The sequence below is a fragment of the Macaca nemestrina genome, chromosome 4 (assembly GCF_043159975.1).
Source record: "Macaca nemestrina isolate mMacNem1 chromosome 4, mMacNem.hap1, whole genome shotgun sequence".
Taxonomy (NCBI): Eukaryota; Metazoa; Chordata; class Mammalia; order Primates; family Cercopithecidae; genus Macaca; species Macaca nemestrina.
In genome coordinates, this window is record NC_092128.1 from 57,719,703 (window position 1) to 57,744,347 (window position 24,645).

The following is a 24,645-nucleotide window of genomic DNA, read 5'->3' on the forward strand; positions in this document are numbered from 1 at the left end:
TGATTACAGTCAAGTGCCTCACCCAGCACGCCGTTAGGCTCCTGACTGGGCTGGCCTGTGTACAACACACATTTCTGTGACAAGTGCTGAGTTCTCAAAGGATCTATCATATGTTGTTCTATTTACATCATGCATGATTCAGCTAAAAGAACTAGAAAGTGCACTTACTTTCTGGTCTACTATGTTCATTTGAGATGAGTTTAATACGCAATAAAATAAGTGGGCAAGAAATGAAATTTATACTGAATGGTGTTGAAGAAAAGAACATCACCTGAGCTTTGCAGAGTCCCCATATCAAACAGGATGAATGTGAGGTAAATTCTTTGATAGAGTATAGCAACCAGAGTCTACACTTTTTAGAGTTAGTCCTGGATTGAGAGACTGGGATTCAAGAGAAAGACTCCCAAGGTCTTTGCAGAAGTTACAGAATGCATATGTAGGACAGTTGATGCTGAAATCAATCAAAAGTGGAGAATTCATATTCTACATGGTGAGAGGACAAACTCGTAGCTATCAGATGCAGAGTGGCTTGAAGCAACTGTGGCCCAGCTAAACTGAGAGCTTATAGTCCAAGCACACTGTGAATTCCTATATAGCAGGCTGTTTGAAATTTAGAGTTCCTTTGCTGTGGGGAGAGTAGGAACCAACAATCCTGCTTTCAGTGGTGGGCCTATGTTGCTCTTTCTCTAGGATATAAACATCCCATGACAGGGCTGGCATATACATTGATTTTGGTTCTTCGTGCAAACTGAAATAGAATTATGGCAGGCAAGCATGAAGAGGAGAGAAGGGATGGAGGAGAAACTGACAAATACTGAGTACTTAACTCTTGGCCAGTTCCTATATATAATTTTCTTCAAAGAAGCTTCATAACAACACAGACTTGCATTCTAATTATCCCCCTTTTAAAGGCAATGAGACTGACACATGGAGAGATCGGATTATTTGCTCTAAATCACATGTCCAGTGGGAAGGCTGGACTTGGCCGTGTTTATTTCTAAAATGAATCTCTGCACACTTTTTTCTTTTTGATGTACAATTTCACATTGGCATGTACACACATACTTACCATGTGTGTACACCCTGCACGTCCCCAACACAAACCACTTACAGCTTCAGAAAAGAAAGGAGATAAAAGCAGCAACATCTCAACAACCAATTTTCCAATACTATGAATCAGATCATTTCAAAGCAGTTCCCAGAAACAAGGTAAGTCAACTGTAAGATCTAATTCTTTTCTCAAGGGAGACAGAGTAAAGTAGCTGCCTGCCCCACAGGCTCTGCAGTCAATCAGTCCTGTATTCAAATTCCAGTTCTACCACTTGACTAGCAGTGTGACCTTGGGTGAGTTATTGAACCTGAGTCTTAGTGTCTTAATCTGTAATACCAGCAGAATGCCTCCTTCCTGGGGGGGTTGTGAGAATTAAGTGAAGTAATGAATATTAGCATATGGTTTTGAGTACAGGCATGCTCAATAATCAGCAGCAGCTTGTATCACCGTCACCATCTTAATCACCACCATCACTGTCATCATTTTTCATTTCTAAGAAAGGCTTTATTGGGGAAACTTCAGAAGCACTGGGACCTTGCTCTAACTGCCTTTGGTGCTGTTTAGGAAGGGAGTTCTTCTAACAATGCTCTTTGTTAATGAAACTCATTTGTAAGGGGTTCAAAGTACAACCATCTATGTAAAATTATTTTCCGATGGAAATAAAATGCTATTGTAATGCTCTTGTGCACCAAGGCCTTGTGCATCATGACTGTGGTGCACAGTGAACTAATAATATCGGTGCCTGTAAAGCATGTGAGCTGTAAACTCTAACACTGTAAACTCTAATACTACACGCTGTTTTGGAAGGACCAGAGTTTGATGCCTGTTTTCTCATTTCTCCATTATTATGTAACTTCCTTACTAAAATCCTTTGAAGCCTTCCTATTACTTAAACATATACTGTTCCTGATCTTGCCCTCGCTCATTTCTGTAGCTTCACCTTTGGCCGCATCACCACATGTGTCCTCTGCTTTGAACATACTTGGAGCTACTTTGATCAGTGACCCTCTATCAGACCTCTTATCTTTCCACGAGATTCAGTATATAAATAGGGCAGCATTTGAAGCAAGACAACCTGGGTTTCAGGTGGCATCTTGGGCACATTTCTAACTCTCTAAGCTTCAATATCTTTATCTGTAAAATGGGGACATTAATAGCTACATCATGGGTTGCTGTGAGGATAAGAGAAATGTTTAAAATGTTTGTATCTCCCTTCGATACCCAGGGAGAACCCAACAATGAAGGTATGGTGCTTATTTTTTTTGTGGTACAGTTATTTCTTATTACTATTATTGAAGTGTTGCAGTGGTTACTGCCGTTATTCTGAGGATGTTTTCCTATCTCCCCTGTGTCTCCTTCCCTCACCCCTCCCAGCCACATTTCCCGCCTGTGTAATATTCTTCCCTCCTGGGTTATCAGAAAACTTTGAACAGACTTCTCTCATTGCAGTTTATTCACTTAAAAAAAAATCCATCTACTGAAGCATTTATCCTTTAAGTAACAAATAATCCAATTACATTCTTTTTTTCTTTTTTTTTTTTTTTTCCTTGAGACAGAGTCTTGCTCCGTCAGCCAGGCTGGAGTGCAGTGGGGCAATCTCAACTCACTGTAAGCTCCGCCTCCCAGGTTCACCCCAATCTCCTGCCTCAGCCTCCTGAGTAGCTGGGACTACAGGGGCCCACCACCAAGCCCGGCTAATTTTTTTTGTATTTTTAGTAGAGACGGGGTTTCACTGTGTGAGCCAGGATGGTCTTGATCTCCTAAAAATATACAATTAAGTTATTATTGACAATAGTCACTATTCACTTATTTTCTTATATGCCACTTCATCATTAAGAGGATTTTAGGAAAACAACAACAAAAGCAAAAAAATTAGGGTGAAGTTAGTTGAATCTAGGTGGGAGATCAATAGAATTGATAAGATAGGTTCCTATTTGTTTATTAGAGTTTTGTTGCAAATTAGCTTTCAGCTTTTAAGCTGCTAATTCAACAGGAGAGAGAAACCAATTATACTATTCATAGTATTTAAGATGCACTCAAGCCAGTTGTTTAGAAGGACATGGTATTCCTAAGTCTTATGTGACATTCCTTTCCAAATTTTGAATAAAGAGATTCCTGTGATGTAGTATACGGCATCCTAAATAATAATTTTACAATAATGAATTTCACACGCTATCCTAACTTTATTACAATGTGTTTTAATTATTAATTTTCATGCTGATCTCCTTCCCTAGATTGTGTACTCCTATATACAGGATACATGTGTTATTTATCTTTGTGTATTGAGCATTAACACAGTGAATGAAAAATAGCTTTTTTTGTTAAATAACTAAATGATGAGTGTGTGTTTTAAAACATTTATTTTCAAACATATGTCAATAACTTTAAGAAACCAAGAAATGTACTAGGATATCAACTTTTCTTGTTTCCTATCTGTTCTATATCCGTTTTGCTAAGTCATTGTTCGTCATATGCATAACTTTATCCTTAGAAAATACATCACAAAAACTTTCTGGGATGCAGTTATGCATGCAACAGAGTTCCTCCAACTTGCCACCTGCATGTAATTATTTTCTTAGAAAAGTTAATGTGTAGCCACCTGCTTTATGGTCACTATGTTGAAAATATTCCATTTATCATCAAAATGAGTTTCTAGAGTTCACAGAGAATGAAAATACCAATGAGCTAGCTTGGCAAGCTTTGGACCCCACAGACAGCAGAAGCAGGGTATGGCTCTAGCACCATAAGCTAATTGCTACAGAACATTTCCATTGTCACAAATGAAGTCATTCATTTGAAATTTAAAATGCTCACAAGCTCTGAAAGACTTATCACAAAGAAATGTGATTGTAGCTGAATAGAAACTTGTCTTCCTTATGCTTCCAAAATGAATAGTTTCAAGTTCTTTCAGCAAGGATTTGGGGGTCTTACAATGTGTACAAAAAGATGTGAATGACAAACGTCATCCTTCTCATTGTTGAGGCTCTGTGAGATAAGTACTAGCTATTTCATCTAGCTCCCGTACAGAACAAGAGACTGGGAAGCTACCAAGAGTTCTTGCTATTTAATTATATCTAGTCTGTTGTCATATTTTGTTAAGAGAATCTTGAGCTATTAACAGTTAAAAGAGTAAGAGTCATATTCTGAAGTGGGTATATCTTGAAGACTCCATTTTCTCTTTACAGAAGGGAAAGACTACTGATGAGAGATGCTTCCAAATTAAAAATGGCAAAGGACTCAGGATATTTAAGGATGAAATTCCACTGCCTGATCTCTTTGTCCTCACATTCACTTATCTGCAGTCTGACTCTCTCCTCTCACCATGGAATGGAAACTTAGAGTAAGTTCCTATGTGGCAGTGCTTTAAAATTCCAGATGCACCAGAGAGCTTCAAAAACAAACAGAAAACAGAAGACTCAGGCCTACCCTAAATCAACTGATTCATAATTTCAGAATGAGATCCACAGGCACTGGCATTTTTTAAATGAAAGAAAGCTTCCCAGGTGTCCCTAGTGTGCAGCTAGGGCTGTGATCCCCTGGGTTAGAAGCTCAGAATGTGTGAAAAGGTGTTGCATAAGGGGTATCTTGCCTGATAAGATTTATGCAGAAGCCTCTTTTTCTGTCTATGGCCTCAGGGGGGATTAGGAAATGCATCTTTGCTCCTGAAGAGGACTTTGGCCTCAGAAGTTTCAAACAAGCACTGAGGGAAGGAAATATTTGCAGCTGATTAGAGGACATGCTGCCAAAGGTGGTCCCTGGTCCAGGTCCTATTTGCCTGTCATTTTCTTCATTGTGGAGAGGGAAGGGAGGAATTAGGAGGAAAGTCTTACATACTGAGCCCATCAGTATGCACAGGACAGGTTTGCTGAAGGTTATCAAAGCCATCCCCCAACCCTTACCATCAGTGCTCCGTGTATATCTGTATCTCAGTCTGTTCACAACCCACCTTGCTTCTCCTGGGGTTTTTGCAGAGAGTCTCTTTCAGTGCATAGTCGTGAATGACACCTTTGTACCTGCAGGTTACTATTCCCACCATCTTGACTTCAGTGGACATTTAGAAATAATCAATGAGGAAGAGAGAAGGGAGCAGCTTTTAAGTGGAGACTATATCACAGATAAAATGTTTCCAAGGTATCCAAGGTGACTGTACTAATTATCCAAGGCATGAGGTACACAGTGCTCAAATATTTACTGAATAAATACATGAATGGAGGAAGGCAGGCAGGAAAGAAGATATATCTCTGTTTTCTAGCTTCACTCTTCTGTGAAATACACAGTGTGGGCAGGGCATGATGGCCCATTTCTGTAACCCTAGCACTTTGGGAGGTCAAGGTGGGCAGACTGCCTGAGCATAGGAGTTTGAGACTAACCTGGGCAACGTGGCGAAATCCCGTCTCTACTAAAAGTATAAAAATTAGCCAGGCTTGGTGGCACCAGTGCCTGTAGTCTCAGCTACTTGGGAGGCTGAGGTGGGAGGATCACTTGAGCTTGGGAGGCAGAGGTTGCAGTGAACTGAGATTGTCCCACCATACTCCAGCCTGGGTGACAGAGCCAGACCCTGTTATACACACACACACACATACACACACACACACACATTGTGGACAATCAGAACTTGGTGTGAAACTCAGGGCTAGTTTATTTGGTACAATCATTTTTACATTTGGGTAAATCCACGGAATCCTTCAAAACAGAATCTTTCAACATATTCCAGTGATAGGAGAAAATGTCATCCCACTTTGGTGATAAACGATTTAAATCTAAGGAACTGATAACTTATAGCAGCTGCTATCTTGGGTTACAATAGAAAAGTGTGAATAAGGAAAAGCACTATATTAGAGATGAAATGTGGGAGCATTAGAGAAGCAGCAACTCAGCATTGAGAGTAGGAGTGAGAGGACTGGCTTGGAGCTTGGCGTTGTGGCTCAGGATGACCACAATGCAAACTGGCTTCTTTTGGGGCTTCCTGAATGAACGTAGTGTGGATTTCATGGTTGCTTGGAATCCCTAGGCTTTCTCTAACCCCAATTCCAATTTCCCATCTCTGCACTGTTACCACCTCCCATCTGAACCCCTAGACTACAGCTGAACTAGCAGGCAAACACAGACATTGCACCCTCCCTGACTATATTTTATTCATTTTAATATGAATAAAGCCTTGGGAAGACTTCATAATCTTTTCTCTACTGTCATGTTTGAATAAATGGAATAAAAACAACTTCATGCTTTGGAAACTATGGGAGGAAAATAACCCCAGAAGGATCTTCTGGAGCCAACCCTCTTCCAAGAAGACAGGATAGTATAATTATGAGCTTAGTCTCTGTAGTCATGATGCTCACATCCAAGCTCCCGCACATCCTAGGTGTGTAACCATGAGCACATCATTTACCCTTTTTGTGCTTCAGAATTTTTCACCTGTAAAGTCAGATAAAAATAATATTCACCTTATAGAGTTGTTGTGCATATTAAATGAGTTAAAATGGGTAAACTGCTTAAGAATAGTGCCTGGATATAAGTACTCAACCAATGCTAACTATCATCATTCATCAAATATTTATTTCCCAAAGTGTCTTGACTAGACACTATGGTTGGTAGGGGAGGGACAAAGATGAATCAGGCACATAGTCTAGCAGGGGAGAGAAAACAGGGGCAAAAAAGAATTATGATGCAAAACAAGGTTATATAATACAATGTATGCCTTACAGGGCTTTGAGATGCTGAATTTTAGAACTACTAGATTAAAGCCTAATGTTTTAAATATGTTATTATAAAATATGAGTTTTGAATAAATGGAAAAATGGAATCTATTTTACTTGGAGCATTTTTAAAAAACAGAATAATTGAATCCTGCCTCTTGAAAGATTTCTTCCCAATTCTAACACTTAAGTGATAATTTTCCTTCTATAAATGTTCATTCATTATTCCCTACTGTACCTGGGGGAATGTCAGTTTGCTTTGTGAATGTGAATGGGAAGATTGAGTCATTCACATGTTAATTTCTCCTGCTCTTCCTGGACATCAGGGTGTCTGCATTGGGGAAATAGTATCCAGGTGGGAGGTGGAATCATGGCCAACTGAGAAGAATATCCACATATTGGCACTGAAACTCTTACAGCTGAGTCTGTCCTCCACTCCACACTAGGTTGAGCTTCTCAAAATGTATATTTTCACATAAATGAGATCTCTTCCCTCCCTCAGTAGTAATGCTAAGTTATTTAGTTAAGACACTAACCTGTAATGTGTATTTTATATATAAAGGAAGATTCATTACTAAGCCATTACTCTTCACTAATTCCATGGAAAACTTCGAATTAACTCCCAGCAGACACGGCTGTACGCACTGTCAATCACATCATGAAGCACCCAGGACCTACAAGGTACATAGATTCAATTTCAAAAAATTCAGAGCCACTAGGCATGCATTAAAAAATGTTTTCTATTGATCCCTTCTCACTCCCATAAAGCATCTCTCTAAAATGTTATTGCTGAGTACAGGAGGAGATCATTGTTATCAAAGGTATTTCTAACCGTCTGCTTCTAGATTGAGTGAAAGTAATGAATTATAAGTTCATAGAATAGCTAAAGGAAAACTAAAAGACCACACTATTTCAAGATGTTTCTGTATTTGAGACAAGACTAATAAGTCCTCTTCTACTGGTATCTGACAACCTGACTAGGTAGTTTAAGTGCTTTATGTCTCATATATAATTCCATTGATTCCTCAGTATTCTGGGCACTAAGGACACAAAGGTGAACATGACACAATCCTTTCCTCCAGGAGGCTCATACTCCAGTGGGAGAGAGACACAAGTTGGATGACCAATCATTTCAGTTTGCCTGGGACTAAGGAGTTTCCTGGGATGCAGGGCTTTCGGTTTTCAAACAGGGATAGTCCTGCATAAGTTAAGATGAGTTACCCATTCTAGAAGTGGCCAGGAAAATATAACACAAGGCAAAAAGTGCTGAAATTTGTATGCATGACGTAAATACTCAGAGGGAGAAAAGAAAACTTAGTTTGATGGTTCAGGGAAAGCTTCCCAAAGAGACATGTAAACAGATTGTAGAAGGATGAAAGTATTTTGCTGGATGGAGAAGGGGGCATTTTAGGAAAAGAGTAGTAGATATAGAGATGTTCAGTAATACTCAAGTTCTGCCTACCTAGAGCACAAGGCTAGTGCACATGGACATGCATGTGGGAGCAAGAGGTGTAGGGGAGTGGATGCAAGCTACAAGACTGGAAGGAAAACAGTTCTGAGTCATGGTATGGAGTTTTGTTTAGTCTGAAGATCTCCCTACTTCCATTGAGACCTTAGTGTAATGGAACTGCAGCTTTTAAAGTCTCCATCTTGGATGATGTACCTTATTCCTGAACTTGGGAGCATTTAAGATGAGTTTCACCACACATCAACCAAATAGGAAAGCTGTGGTTCTCCCTAGAATTCCCAAGCATTTTGGCATAATTTCCTGGCTACCTCCAGTGTCCTAGGTATTGTTTTCACCTGGGATGTGAGGTTGAATAAGAAATATTCCATGAGTATGAAAAAGTCATCCAGGGAAATAGCCATTTCTATGTACAGGGAAGGGTGAGAATAGTCTGACTTGTAACATACTCTATGTTGAACTGGATTGCTATTTCTTAATAAATTACTTATGAGTTGCTAAAATGTGCAGTCACAATATAACTTAACTGAACTCCAAAAAATATGCATTCATACATAATGATAGACATAGACAGCCATGGATACAGGCATCCTTTGGAGCTTGACTCTAAGGAGAGTCAGAGAATTACCAAAGACACTCAGAATACTGGGCAATCACAAAGGCAACCTCACTGATGTCTGCGATTATCCAGGAAGGAGGGAATCAGGAGAAGAATGCTAGTGAGGGGAAACTGACAAGGCTGTGGCAGATTCTGAAAGTCACCAGGCCATGAAATTAACTCCAATTCCATATAATACCCAAATTTCAGGTTACCAAGATGAATATTCAGAGATGAGGAAAACATTGAAGAAGTATTATTCTTGACTACCGAGTCTTTATGACCACATAGACCAGGAGGAAATCAAATATATAGCAATTCCTTTTATATGCTAGAATGTGATGCAAGAGGGATTAGAAAACACGACAAAGTCAAGAAAAAATACTTTTGATAAGTTTTAGGGAGAAAAGGATATATTGCTGGATACCTAGAATCTACATAGAATCTTTCAATACCTTGCCACTAAATGTGACGGCAAGATCTAGGAGTGAGCGGGAGGCTACAATTCTGTTAGGTAAGGATCCTGGGAAGACAGAAGAGGCATGGAGAAAAAGTAGTGGGAATAGAGGATAAAGTTTCAGCAGCACTAAGAACAGAGAAAGGTGGCAATAAGTTGCTTCAGTGTTGTTTTTAATAGATTGGTTTATTGGGGACAGGTATTGTGACACAGTTTTATATAATTCACACACTGTGTCTAAAATTATGCCATTACTAGAAGATCAAAGCTTTGCACAAATGAGATGCTAGTTTCATGTAACTGTAATGGGGGATGTATTTTCAAATAACTTGTTTGTTCTTTTCCATAATACAGATCTATATCCCCACAGTGGGCTGAGTTTGTGTTTTTCATTCTGAAGCTCTTAATAAAGAACAGGAAAGGTGTGATGTTGGATATTTCTGAAGAAAATTCCATTTGTGCACTTTTAAAGTTAATTCCAATTCAGATTTAAATTCTGTTTAATAGATGCCAGTTTGTTGAAAGAAACAGTTGTATGAAGAATGAATGTCAGCCTTGTAAAAAGACAAAGGAGAGACTAAAGGGAAGATAGTGGATGGCAGAGTGGGATGGGAGCTAATATTCACCTAGTAAATACTATATGTTGACCCTCAGTGAAATAGGTTGCATGCTTTTAAATCACTTGCTCTTCCGAGAGGGTAAACTATTTTCTGCAGATCTCACATTAAGCAGCAGATGCATGAACAAAGCCTAGCTCCATGTAGTGCCAACATCCAAGAACATCAAGTTATGTGATTCTGCTACAAATATACACTTAACTTTTATAGTAAAATTACTTATGTATGTACAGACAAGGGCTATGTCTGGTAATCTGCAATACACTTCAGCCAGGTGATTCTCAACTTCTTTTTATCAGTTTTCATTATGAAATTGGAAACTTTAAAAACATCGTAAATTACCTGCTGATTTTCTGAAGACAAAAATGTGAAAATTCAGATTTTGATATATTAAATATTTTTAAAGAACTCAGTGATTACGTGCATAGAAACAGGGACTGAACATGTTTTACCAGAAAATGTGTGTGTGTATGCATTTTACATATTGGAAAAAGTGAGAAATGAAATGGTAATGAGGGCATGAATGAGGAGTCGGGAGACCTGGCTTTGTGTAACATTGCTTTCAAACCAGAAGGATCTGTTCCAAGCGTTGTCTTTCGGCTTCCCTCAGGGCAAGTCCTAATATCCATTTCTTGAACTCGTTGCCCTTACCGACTCTGGAAGTTGAGTGTGGGTCATGTCTCTGGCAATTATGATAATGATAATAAGGTGATTCTGTGCTAATATTTATGAATAAGATTACAGTTCCATGTGAGGGAGAATGGAGGTTGTCAACAATAACAAAACTACGTATGTCTTGTCTCAAACTTATAAAAGAATGCTGTACGTTGTAGGCCAGGTTCAGTTCTTCTGAGGGCCAGTGATCTAAGAAGAAATGGAGCAATTTGTTAAAGGATACAGACTTACAGCTAGACAGGAGTAAGTTCTGGTGTTCTACAACACTGTAGGATGACTATAATTTACAATACGTAGTCTCAAACAGCTAGATGGAGGATATTGAATGTTCCCAATACAATTAAATTATAAATGAGATGACGGATATGCTAATTACCCTCATCTGATCACTATATTTTATAAGTTTCAAAATATCACTATATACTCCATGAATATGTATACTTATTATTTGGCAGTTGAAAGATTTTATAAAAGGACATAGAAACATGTCACTTAGCAAGGAATTTTTTTATGTATCAGGGTGGAACCTTGAATGCTGGTGGGAACTCTTCCCAAATACCCACATAAAAGTCACCTGTAAGGGGAGCACTTCTCACACCACCTGTGCTATATTCACCACCAAACCTTGGACACCAACAAAGGCAAGGGGGTGCCACCTGACTCGCTGATATCCTCAATCTCACTGGGATTCACCAAAGTGAAAGCCACTTCCAATGAGTCTGAGTGGTCCTTCTCTTCCATTTTCAGACCAAAACAGCATTTTGGGTTTAAGCTACAATTGAAGATTTCGTCTACCACACACTATCTTTGAGAAAATTCCCCTAATGTTTCTGAACTGCAACTGCCTCACCTGTAAATATTCTAGTCATTTCATAGGACTGTTTTGAGGAGCAAACAAGATAAAATATATGAAAATGTTTAAAGATGAAGCACTGTATACATTTATTTTTGACATTCTTGGACTATTCAGGGCCTGGGAGTCACACGCAACTTCAATATGGACAGTGTGAAGACTCTTAATTCTTGTCCTGGGCTGCAACAATATTTTTATCACCTACTAGTTTGATAGCCCGGCTTCTTTAAGTTTCATTTTCTGTGTTTGTAAAATAGCAGTAATAGCATCTCCCATTAAGCATTGTGGTGGTGATTAAATGAGTTTTACAAAATGCCTAATACATACCAAGTGCTTAATAATGGTAGCTATTCATATTTTTTTCTCTGGCTTAATAGTTACTAAATAAGACTCCCTTGGAGATAAAATTTACATATGAGGTCAGTGCCCCAAAATAAATTACTAAGCAACACTAGCGAAAAAGAAAGATAACCATTCCTGTCATTTTATTTATCTGAAAATACATTCACATTATTTTGATGCCCAATTAAAACTGGAGAAAGTGAAGTAAGAAGAATAGAATGAAGGGGTCCTGTCATCCTCCATAGGTGAGTGTTGTGCTTAGTGGAAAGTTGAATTAAGATCTTTACATTACAACAAACTCAACAAGTAGGGCTTAAGAAGCTTTCAGAGATATGTAACCTTATGATAAGTTTGAGACTACATTTATGCAAAACTAATTTTATTAGCATAACGAATAGACTTTTTTTTTTCTTTTGCCTTTAGTAAATCCAGTTAACCTTCTCAGACACAGAATAGAATTTCTTTTCTTTATACTAGTAATTTGGCTTACTTAACTGTATTAAACTGAAATGTGAAATTTGTTGATTAAAGTTTTTATGATTCATCCATTTTTATTACACAATTAACTCAGTCTATGTAATATAATCTCATCTAATTAAATATGGAATCATCTGATAAACACTAGTAATAAATACTGTTTAACGATGTCATTTTTTATTGTTAAAAAAAAGAAAAAGAATTTTCCTTTCTAATGTGTTCAGCTTTGACAGTAGTTAAAAATATATCTCTGGGCTGGGTGTGATCCTGGGAAGTCGAGGCTGCAGTGAGCAGTGATTGCGCCACTGCACTCCAGCCTGGGTGACAGAGTGAGACTCCGTCTCAAAAAAAGGAAAAAAAAAATATATATATTATATATTCTCCATATATGTGTGTGTGTATATATACACATACATATATATGTATCCATATAGGTGTATATATATGTGTGTATATACACATATATACATGTATACATATATATACATGTATACGTATATATACGTGTATATATACGTGTTTATTCCTCATGCTTGGCCTGGCCTACCCTTCCGCCATTGCAACCTTGGGATATGAGGGACCCTACCCTTCCTGCATCATCGCCCTGGGATGTGGGGGATCCAGGGGCGGCAATCCAGGTGCCACAGGCAGCCTGGGACTAAAGCTGGGGGCAAGGGAAGGGCCTTAGTCACTGCCTTTCTATAAGGTTATTTTAAACAGCTCTAAGATTTGTACAGGCATAATTTGTCTATGACCTACTTGTTCAGGAGAGAGTTTTAGAAAACCAATAGAACAACCAGTTACTTTGGTTTCAATATTGGCAAAAGGGACCTGGAACATTAATTGGAGGGAGCCCTGCCTTGTGAAAGGGGCATCTCTTTTTAACTCCCACCTGGTCATATACCATACTCTGTGGCTGTTATAATGTGAAGAAATGCTTAGGGACAGCATGAGCTTACTGTTATACAAAGGATATTTTAGAGAAGCATAAACTAGGAAGATGTGTGACCAAGAGGTGGCAGGGGTCGCCCTTGCTCCTTTCCTGTATTTTGGGGTCAGAATCAAATAAATTACTTTGAAAGAAAAAAACAGTTCTTATCCACCTTTTTTTGTTCATAAACTTATCCTTTATCTTTAGTAATGCCCTTTGAATGTCAGTATTAATATCAGCCCTCATGTCTTTGGATATCAAGTATATTTATATATATTTTTCTATAGCTTGGTAAAAAGAATCCACGATAATAATTTGCCCTTCTGAGAGGCCTTCTTTCCATAACACTCACATGACGGGATTGTTAAAATCATTAAAATAAAAGAATGGTAATATATGTTACTGTTTAACCAAATAAAAAGTAGAAATGGAAGAAAATGCTTTAAAAATTTTAAGTATTTTTTGATCAGCCACTGTAATGAGAAAATACAGAGGCTTACAGAAAAAAAGGCCAAATTTATTCTTGTTAAGATAAAGTGGCAGTGAGTTAAAAGAGATCTTAGCAATCACCTAATCCAAACCATTCAATTAACAAATTAAAGCTAGAGAGGTTAAATGTAATTTTGCACTAACCTGTAAATTCAAAATTGTGGATGGAAAAAACATAAGCTATTACTAACATTATGACTTATGACACACAAAAGGAATTTTGAAAAACATTACCTGCATATTGAAAAAGAGATAAATTATAGTTCTCATGTGGGGATGAAGTGGTAATACATTTTACCCAGTTAGGGTAAACCATCTTCTGCTTTATTATTCAATTATAGGATGCCCAAAGAATAATATCAGTCTGCTTTGGTTTGACTTCCTCAGTTTAACTAAGTTCCTTCATACCTTTGACACTGCTGGCATCTCTTTGGGCTGACTGTGATCCCAGTTATGTATCTATTAAAGATCTAGGAGATGCAAATGCCAGCCAACTACTTTAATTCCAGAAAGAATTATTTTCCAACACCAAAGGAAAAAAAGTGGCAGTGTTGTTTTAATATGCCAGTCACCAACAGGATAGGATCTTGAGGAAATTTTAGGGTAATTTTGACTCAGCCATTTTCACTTTATGGGCTAAGTTTAGAACTTAATCTCAGCCTAAGATATGATTCCAAAGTATGTAATGATACAGATTGTTAGCATGAGACAATCTGCAGTTCACGCACAAGAAGCAGAACATGTTCAATCTCGAGAGAGGAAAACTAATAAGCTATATGAGCAACTGTTCCACAAATAATAGAATAATCATCATCTATTTGTCATAGAACATTGCCTTAGTGAGTGGCAAACAGGATTGTCCAATGAAAGATGCTAGCAGTGTTTTCTGGGTTGCCTAGCAATGAGCTACCTGGGACAAGGGTCCCCTCTTCCAGCAGGACAGCACTTCTCACGCAGCTCACATCCAGCTCCAAAGGTTGTTTGCAACTCTCTTAATCAACAATTCCCCAAGTTCAGACTGTCTTCCCTGCCTTCACAAGGCCATTCATCATATAAAAATGATGGAGTAGAAGGAAGGAACATGGTCCTTCTTTGGCAGCAGAAAGCATGGTGTCTCCAGCTGTGAGCATTCCTGCCCTCTCTTCCTGGGACGTCAAGGGGTGAGGGTCTGTGTACCGCACACTGTTACCCTCTGCCAGGAAGTTTCCCTGCTTCTGTGCTACCCTGTGTGCTATTGTGCTGTTTGTCTATGCTTAAGCCTCTCCAGAGGTGCCTAAACAAGGGCCTGATTTGTTAGATTCAGAAAAAATGCTTGGGCCAGGTGTGGTGGCTCACTCCTGTAATCCCAGCATTTTGGGAGGTCGACGCGGATGGATCACGAGGTCAGCAGTTCAAGATCAGCCCGGCCAAGTTGGTGAAACCCCATTTCTACTAAAAATACAAAAATTAGCCAGATGTGGTGGCGAGTGCTGGTAATCCCAGCTACTCAGGAGGTTGAGGCAGAGAACTGATTGGACCCGGGAGGCAGAGGTTGCAGTGAGCCAAGATCGTGCCACTGCACTCCGTCCTGGGTGACAGAGTGAGACTCCATCTCTCTGGGGGGGAGAAAAAAAAAAAAAAGCTTGAAGACAAACACAACTGCCCCCCGCCCCACAAATGTGTTTATGTTGCAGCTATCTTTATTTACAAATATATTCTCAAATAAATGTTGGTGAGAGGAATAGTTCCTTTGCTTTTTATTATTGGCTTTAGGACAAAGAAAATGTTTTAGAGTTATAAAAATTGTTTGTAAAAAACGGCATTTATTTTGCTCAAGCCTGTAATCCCAGCACTTTGGGAGGCCGAGATGGGCGGATCACGAGGTCAGGAGATCGAGACCATCCTGACTAACATGGTGAAACCCCGTCTCTACTAAAAATACAAAATACAAAAAAAAAAAAAAAAAAAAAAAAACCAGCCGGGCGAGGTGGCGGGCGCCTGTAGTCGCAGCTACTCGGGAGGCTGAGGCAGGAGAATGGCGTGAACCCGGGAGGCGGAGCTTGCAGTGAGCTGAGATCCAGCCACTGCACTCCAGCCTGGGAGACAGAGCGAGACTTTGTCTCAAAAAAAAAAAAAAAAAAAACAAAAAGGCATTTATTTTACCTTGTTTTATTTAACAGTTATTTATACATAACTGACATCAAGGTGAATAATTCATTGTTATTTGTAAAAGTCCATCTGCGATTAAACCAATTTAAACTTCTGGGCACCTAAAACATCCTCTATGTGAAACCAGAAGATTTGTTAAGTAAGGTTGTTGATAAGATGTAAGAGTCGCTAATAAACGTGTATTTAATTACAGAGTCAAGTTTTCATCCTTTCATGTTCAGTGGGAAAGACATTTAGGGGTGGGGGAGTGTGACTAGGATAGAGAGTAAATGTCCATCCTGTTAGAATGAGCCAGCAATGGTGAAGTGTCTCACAGCAGGAAAAATGACCTCTAACTTCAGGAATAGGGAGATGAAGCACCTCCAGATCTTGCCTGGATGGTAGTGGTGAGAAGAGAGACTGGACAGGAGACTTCTTTTCATGTGAAAGGATTGTGGTATAAAAACATTTGAGGGGGCTGGGTGCGGTGGCTCATGTCTATAATCCCGGCACTGTGGGAGGCTGCGGCGGGCGGATCACTTGAGGTCAGGAGTTTGAGACCAGCCTGGCCAACATGGTGAAACCCCACCTCTACTGAGGTGTGGTAGCGCACACCTGTAATCCCAGCTACTTGGGAGGCTGAGACAGGAGAATCGCTTAGAACCTGGGAGGCGGAGGTTGAAGTGAGCCGAGATTGCACCACTGCACTCCAGCCTGGAGTCTCAATTAATAAGTAAGTAAGTAAGTAAGTTTGAGGGACTCTGTCATGAAAAGTAAAAGGAAGCCATAAGCCTTTTAACTGACTGGTAGTTGAAAGAAACATTAGGAAAGTAAGAGTCAGTTGAAGTTTTTATGAGTGAGCAGTACAGAGGGTGGCGGAGGTAAGTGGGAATTATCAACTATGAACTATCAGAAAAGTTAACGTAGTATAAAGAGCATGTGTGTGGAGCTAGGAGGCCCCCTAACTTACTGCTGGTATCTTAGGGACTCATGTCTCTTGAGGCCTGATGACTGGTTTTATCCAGGCTGGAAGAAATGATGCCCCAAATTATGAAATCAGCCTGGGTCAGCTAGAAAGACGTAAAACGTTAAACCAGTTGTAAGTTAAGGTCAAATAAGTTAATTAATAAAAAAGCTGGCTCTAGTTCAGTTAGAGGTAGGACACTCACTATTTGTTTTGACGTCCTTGTTCCTTTTGTTCAACTATAAAGTGGAGTTTACTGATTCATGCTTGCTTAATAGAGGAAAATATGTTGTAAAGTATAAAAATGGAACCAACTTATTAACATGAAAATATAGCTACTCTATCGAGAGGCTGTTTTTTTTTTTCTAAATGGCATCAGCATTGCTTTGACCTTATCAGTCATATTTCCTTAGAAAACTCAGTTAACTCCTTTGAGATTTGATCTTCTCTTTTGTACATGTTGTGACTGTCATCTGGGATGATGGATGTAAAAGCACATTAAAATAAAAGTTAAAATAAAAAGTTAAAATAATGCCTTACACATTAGTATTTCTACTATTATTATGAGAAATTCCCAGCTATATAAGATGATACATATTCTAGATAATTATGACAATATAACCTCCTTATGAATGACTGAAGACTCAACCCCTTTGGAAGCCAGTTTCTAGAGCTATGGAACTGTTAATAATTCTGAAGAAACACTGTTTTTATTCATTGTAGCACACTCTGGCCATGGGATTATATGTTTCTTTCCAAATCAAAGTTTCTCTTAGAATTGTTCACTTTTTGAAGTCTACTGTAATTACGAAAGTACTGGAAAAGTAAGTAATGCCAAAAGGAGAGGCTTTCTACATATTATTGGTATATACAAGATTAAAATATTCTAACATTTATTGAACACTTACTGAACATATCTATGTTAAGCGCTAAATACCAACTCTGGAATAAGACTGCTTAGGTTCAAATTCTGGCTCTATCATATAGTACTTATAAAAATATCTATAGCTCAGTTTCCTTACCTATAAAATAGGGATAATAATATAGACTTTCTAGAGTTTCTGGGAAGATTAAATCAGCTAGTACATGTAAATCACTTGGAATAACAGTTGGCATGTACTAAGTGCACAATAAGCGTTCCTCCCCTCCCCTCCCCTTCCTCATTTCTTTCTCATCTTTTTCCTCCTCCTCCTCCCTCCTCCTTCTTGTCTATAACCTGCCTGCCCAAGATCTCACAGCTGGGGAGCTACAGGGTTAGCACACTGTGCAACTCTGCAGCCCATACTTTTGGCCACTCAGAGATACTAATTGATATGTCCAAATGCTGTTTATAAGATTTAGAGCTTTCCTTAGTGAGATTTTAAAAGGGTATTCTTTTATGTTTATTTCTAACTGAAAATGTTTCATATGTTTACTGACTTTTTATAAACTTTAAAGTTAGGAACATTTCTCCTAGAAAATTTAGAAAGCTACTCAAAGGCATGAAGCATTATTAAGATAATATATTGAGTTCAAGTTCTCTCTAACCACTTCCCAGCTTGCTACATCATGATGGATACCAACCACTAACCATGAAATGAATGCAATTTTTCCATTTACATTAAATGTTACGTTGAAGATATTATGCAGTATTTTTCATACTTTCTGGAATTGCATACAAATAGTGTTTTATAGTAGCAGATGTGTGACATCACATGAAAAACTTGTAAAACCTTTACATGAAAATCACATCTGCCAGTCTCCACTATCATTTTAACTACAGTTATATGGTTTGCTTCTCTGTCTCTGCCAGAGAAGGCAGTTTTGCATGAAAGTTGTCCCAGCAAATCGTGTCTTCTGGACCAGCAGCTAGTTAAGCAAATTGTGTAGCTGCCATTAAAACCAAAATGTACCCAGCAGACATAATTTCACAAAAGAGGAGAGAGAACCACATTTGTACAAAAGTCACAGCTGTTCAACTCTCCATTTTGCACATTGTTATTAAAAATTTTCCTATCTTTATGAACAGTGACAGTTACATTCCTAGCTAGCAATTTTAGGACTTCTTAATACATAGTGCTAAGTGCTGCACCATCACGGATTTGGTGTCTGTCAGGAAAAATTGGGCTAAGTTATTTCTGCTGCTACATAGTCAGTTTGCACAGACAGCAGATAAAATTTAAAAAGATGTTGAGTAGGGCCCATTGTTCTCTAAAATAGCTGTGTGTTGCCTCTACTAATCCAAATGAGGGCCAACATTTTTATGTTAAGGTCCAAGCAATAAAGATTCCCTTTCTTTCACGTCTTGCTCTCGGTGGCCATGTTGTCCAGGGCTACTCCGAAGTGGTGGGTAATGGAGCTTGTGGCTCAGAATGCCTGGGTCAGCAGCCTGTCTCCTGAGGCTCTGGATGCAGCATGACCTCGCATTGTCGGGCATCCTGCTGTAGAACAGTACTACAGGGAGGCCAGGGAGGAGACGTTCTTGAGGAATCCCTCATTCTTCTCCAGGGATGGGTCCCAAAGGCTTGTTCAGACCATTATGGGTTATAAATGCTAAATTTATAGCAGGCATTTTGGTTAAGAGTTTGGAGTCTGGGCTCTGCAGTCAAACTACCTGGGTCCAAATTTCAGCCCCTCATCTCAATAATGTGTGGTTCTAGGTAAGTTACTTAACTTCTTTAGCCAGGGTTTCCTCATCTGTAAACTTAAGACAATTTAGCTCATTATCACTATAGAGAGAATTACAAATGTGATAGAAACTGTTAAGCACTGAGACCAGTTAATGGCACATACTAAGCACTCAATAAAGGTTAACAATTTCCATAACATGATGATGATTTTTCTAGTTCTTGAATATATTAAACCTACAATCTTAGAATTGAATTTGCAGGGGACAGAACAGTGGCATAGTGGGGTAAAGTCAGTTATAGTGGTCAAAGCCTGCTCAGTCCAGGTTTCTCCTTTTCTAGCTGTGTAAATTATCTTCTGCTATTGATTGCTGGAATTCCTATTTGCTTGTCTGTGGCTGAGAGGAAAATGTGTGTTTATGCAACTGTGCTAGAGACATTACATTGATTTCAATCAGTGCCCAACCTGCAACTTCTATTCCCAATTGTTGGTCTATCCGAAGAGAGGTGCTAACTGCTAAACTGGACCTCTTGTGCCCATACATGTAAGCTTTTTTGCTACTGGGTTGGAAGGTGGAATCTTTTTCATATTTTGTAAAGAGTACCTCCAATTGTATGAATGGGTGTGTAATTAAACATAAAATTGATAGCTGTACAGATAATCCATTGCTCATTATCATTAATAGTATCAGTAAATCAACATTTTCTTGACTATATATTAACAAAAAAGATATTGCTTTGTTATATGAACTAAATATTAATATTACCAATTAAAATATAATTCCTTAAGATATTAAGGCTATCACCATAATTATGAATGGAATCTTAATCTAGACAGTTGAAATGGAAATGTTGAGATAGCAACTTTAGACATTTACCAATCTTTTATGGTAAGAAATTAGGTGACTTTCTTCTTCCAACAAAAACACTCTACATACTGAAAGTGATGAATAACCTCTATGTTTACTTATATATTCTTATAGTTACCATAAACAAGGCTACTATTCAGAACCAATATATACCTTGTGTAAATAATAGCGTAATAGAGATGAGATACAGAATTAAAACAAACCATGTAAATAAGTGTATTCCAATTAAAATATTTCAAAAGTTTTTTTGGGATGATGGAAGATATTCCCCATTTCAAGTAATGTATACATCATATACAATAACAGGTATCTTAATTATGTTTATGAAGTTTTTCAAAAGGATGTTTCCAATAGATATTGGGATAATATTCTACTTAACATTGTCTTTAAGTTTGAATTATCTGTTTATTTGTCTCAGTTTTCTGCGTGGCCTGCTACACCCACACACCTAATTACTGACACTGGTCAACTCTATAAAATCATACAATGGGGACAAGACCATGACAAATAATAGAACTGAGTGTAACGGGAAGGAAATTAAACTATTTTGACCCACTGTGACCTGTATATACAACCTCCCAATCACTTAAAATCTAAAACTATTAAAACATGTCAGCCTGATCTAATTATAGAAGACATAACTGACTAAATTCTATATTGTTCTCTGACTATGGCTGTGTTACATGGAAAATGAAGTGGAGAAATGTAGAGAGAAGTATAATGTAGGCAAACACACACACACAAAACATCTGAAGTATAAAGATAACAAGAAAAATTTTCATTTAGGGTTACAGCCAGTGTCCAATTTCATAATTAATTACAAAGGATCTACCAGCAGCATATCTTCACTTGCAGAACACACATCTCAATGGTCAAGAAGGGGTGAAGCATAGCTTTCTGACATAGGGTTGTCTTGCCTCTCTGTTAGATGATTAGGACAGAGAAGAAAGGTTTTAGTTAAACCTTTTCCTGCACTGGAAGTTAGCTTGACAGGAGCTGAAGATATGAAAAAACAATCTGAACAATTAAAATAGGGTAGGAGCCAGCAAACTATGACCTGCAGGCAATATATGACCAACTGCCTGTTTCTGTAAATAAAGTTTTGGTGGAACATAGCTGATGTTGCCGGTGGTTGCTTTCAAGCTACAACAGCAGAGCCAAGTAGCTGTAACAGAGGCCGTATCATCCTCCACCCCAAATATTTGCTATCTGGGTTTTTATGGATTTTGCCAACATATGGACTAAGGAATGGTTCTTTTTCAATGATTCTGTGAGGAAATATACTAAAGATAAGATCTGATATGCCTCACACTCAATTCTCTTTCCTCACATGGAATTTCCTTGAATATCTGATGTAATAGGCTTAGACACAGCACAGTTTGATTCAGTGAATTAAGACAAGCTAGCATTTATGTGAAACATTTAGTGTTATATTTATTTATGGACTATAACTATGTTATTTAAAACATATGGGTACTTTAATTCATCAGCAATCTAGTGGGACACAGAGGCCTTATAACTATTTATAAATGATGTCCCTTTATTTTTGCAGTTAGAGATACCTCTATGTACTTAATCTTACTTTTTTGTATCTGTTCAGTGTCCGTGTGACACCATACATTAGATACTATGCTAGAAGACTGCATATGGAAAATGAACTGAATTCACCTTCACTGTGAATCTGGAAATGACTGTGGAGCCAAAACTGGGGCTTTTCCAAAGGAAAATGATGGGTGAAAGTAGTTAAGACAAGTGCTCCTGAGGGAGATCCTCAAGGGCAGAGAGCACACACATTTCACTTATCTGTACACCTCCAGTGCCAAGAAGGGCTTGACACCTAATAAAAGCTCAGTAATGGTTTTTGAATATTGTTACAAAAACAATTTAGCACTAAAGCCAACCTGTAACCCTTGACCATCTGTAATTATTAAACAGAATGTGGTTGGAAAAAACAAAGTAAGATCTTGAGGAACAATGTGAAAGTCTTGTTTTTCAACCTTTGGATTTCTTGGGTAGTGTTTCCCATAAGGAATATATAGGCTTTGTTATTCACCCAAATAACTTTAGGAATATTAAACAATAGACAAGAATGAAAAACAATCGTCTATTGGGAGAGAGAGTTCTAGAAACATAAATCACATATTTAACTTTTAAAAATTATGAATATTACTTAATTTTCCAAGAAACATATGTGTATGTAATTAAACCTGAACAGTTTCTTTGTTCTGAATAAAAGGATGCATGGGGGGATCATTCATACTACAACAAATTATTGCAATGTAACCTCCAATAGGTAACATAAAAATCCAATGTACTGAAAGAATACTGTTGATTTGGAATGAGGTCCTAGAAAAGAAAAAAAATCTAAATTTTATTTTATTTTTCAACTAAAAAATATGGCTGATTCATTTAGTTGACTTCAAAATCTGTTTTAATAGAACATCTCGTTTGCACAACCAGTCAGCTCCCAACATTTTGATTGCAAAATGAAAGGCATTTACTTTGATATCTTTAATTATCACTCATTTAGAGGACAGTGTGAAACACACTTTTTCAATTGGTGTTTTAGAATCGTTGAGTCAAAGGAAAGGAATGACAAATTAGCCAGCTGGAGAGGAAAGAAGCAGCTAGCTAGTGCTGCTAGTCTTGCTGGATACTTCAAAGTGAGATGAAAGGGAAATGAAGGGGCTGTTAGCTACCCATGCTCAATAAATAAAATACTAACATAATTTCACAACATATTAATAACAAGTTAATATCACACTTAGAGACTTACTCAACATAATAAGTGCCATAAATGGGATCATCGATTTTTTCCCAGCCATATGGAAGCTCTGAAAAATAAAGAGTTATTTCTTTCAGTAAATAAAGAACAGATAACACAATTTCTAATAAAAAGTAATATAATTTAATTGTTCATGGATTGCAGAAATGGTCTACCAAAGTGGAACAAAGCATTCAGAGTCAGCAACAAATTTCAGAACATATTATAGAAACTATAAGCAGCACTGACTTGAAAATTGGCAGTTAAAACCCAGAGCTCTCTTCTCTGCAGATACACTGCTGGGTCTAGCCATTCGTCTCATGCCAAATAGTAGGATGGCATGTCATCATGTTATCACCATTTAGTGCAATATAGAAGGCAAATCGCTTTCCTGCAAGTGCATATGGTTCTCTTATTTATTTGTATTGCTAAAGGAGCATTTCAGGACAAAGACCACATCTTTCAAAATATATTTCTGAGGACGGCAAATTGTTTCTGATGACTGAAACAAAGACATTATAAATTCTCAATTGATACCCCACTATTTGAGATGGTATGCTTGCTGTTACTCCACGTGGGTCAGAATTTGAATGCTGCCAATACACTCTTTGGGCTTATTTTAAAAATAAGGTCTAAAATTGTGAACATGGTTTCCTTGATAATATAGTTCATGTTTTCAATTCTCCATGGCTAATTCACACATACACACATTAAAAAATATCAACAATACTATAAATCCTATTACAGGCAAAAACATGCTGTCTGAAAACTAGGCTTTGCTTCCTAATATTGTTTTCCAAATACACCAAGGTTTTATAATTATTAACTCCTACAAATATGAAGAAAACTGTATTTTTCTTGATAGATATTTTTATATAAATATAATTTGAAACTAAGATACATTGATAAGTTTAAATGTATTTCAGTGAAGTTTAAGGGTTTTATTATTATAGTAATAATACATATCACTGTAGACAAAGCACAGTTATGAAAAGAAAACTGAAGTTACCTGCAATCCTGCCACCCAGAAATAACCACCATTAATATTTTGGTGAATATCCTTCAAATAATTTTCTATGCATATATGTGCAAATACTTTTAAAATAAATTATATCATAAAGTGCATATTACTTTTACTGCCTGACATTCCTACTTAACAGAATATCAACGATGTCATTCAATGTGAATGTGTGTTACTGCACAATATCATTTTTAAGGTGGCAACAGTAGTAGTCTGCTGCATGGCTAGAAGCTGTGTAATTCTATCATTTTTCTATTATTGAACATTTGGGGCTTTCCAGTTTTTACCTGTCACGTGTCATCTGTATTGGACCTACTAAAATGTAAATCTTTTATCATGTTTCTATAATATAGTATTGACAAATTCCTAGATGTGAAATTTTGGATCAAAGGGCATGCATCCTTTTATTGTTTTTGACATATATGACCAGATTTCCACCTTCCTAACTCATGAAAAAGTACTAATTTATAATCTCACTGAGAGTGTATGAGTGATTTTGTTTCTCTGTACCATCAAATTAAACACAGATCCACAATTCCGCACCCAAAACTTTTAGAAACATATACATTTTAGAGTTTAGAAGTTTTGCAATTTTAGAAAGTTAACACAGAGCAAATGCTTTCTCTTTCATAACACTCTAAGT

The 24,645-nt window shown here is 37.7% G+C and overlaps 1 protein-coding gene across 19 annotated transcripts in view; it reads right to left on the reverse strand.

The window, feature by feature from the left end:
- Positions 1–24,645, reverse strand: part of LOC105475378 (membrane associated guanylate kinase, WW and PDZ domain containing 2) — a 1,478,421-nt gene that overhangs the window by 342,241 nt on the left and 1,111,535 nt on the right. For all 19 annotated transcript variants that reach the window (XM_011730573.3, XM_011730572.3, XM_071093993.1 and 16 more), the window contains one exon: positions 22,994–23,051. In XM_011730573.3, coding sequence (XP_011728875.2) covers positions 22,994–23,051 — 58 coding nt within the window. The remainder of the gene's footprint in view (positions 1–22,993; positions 23,052–24,645) is intronic.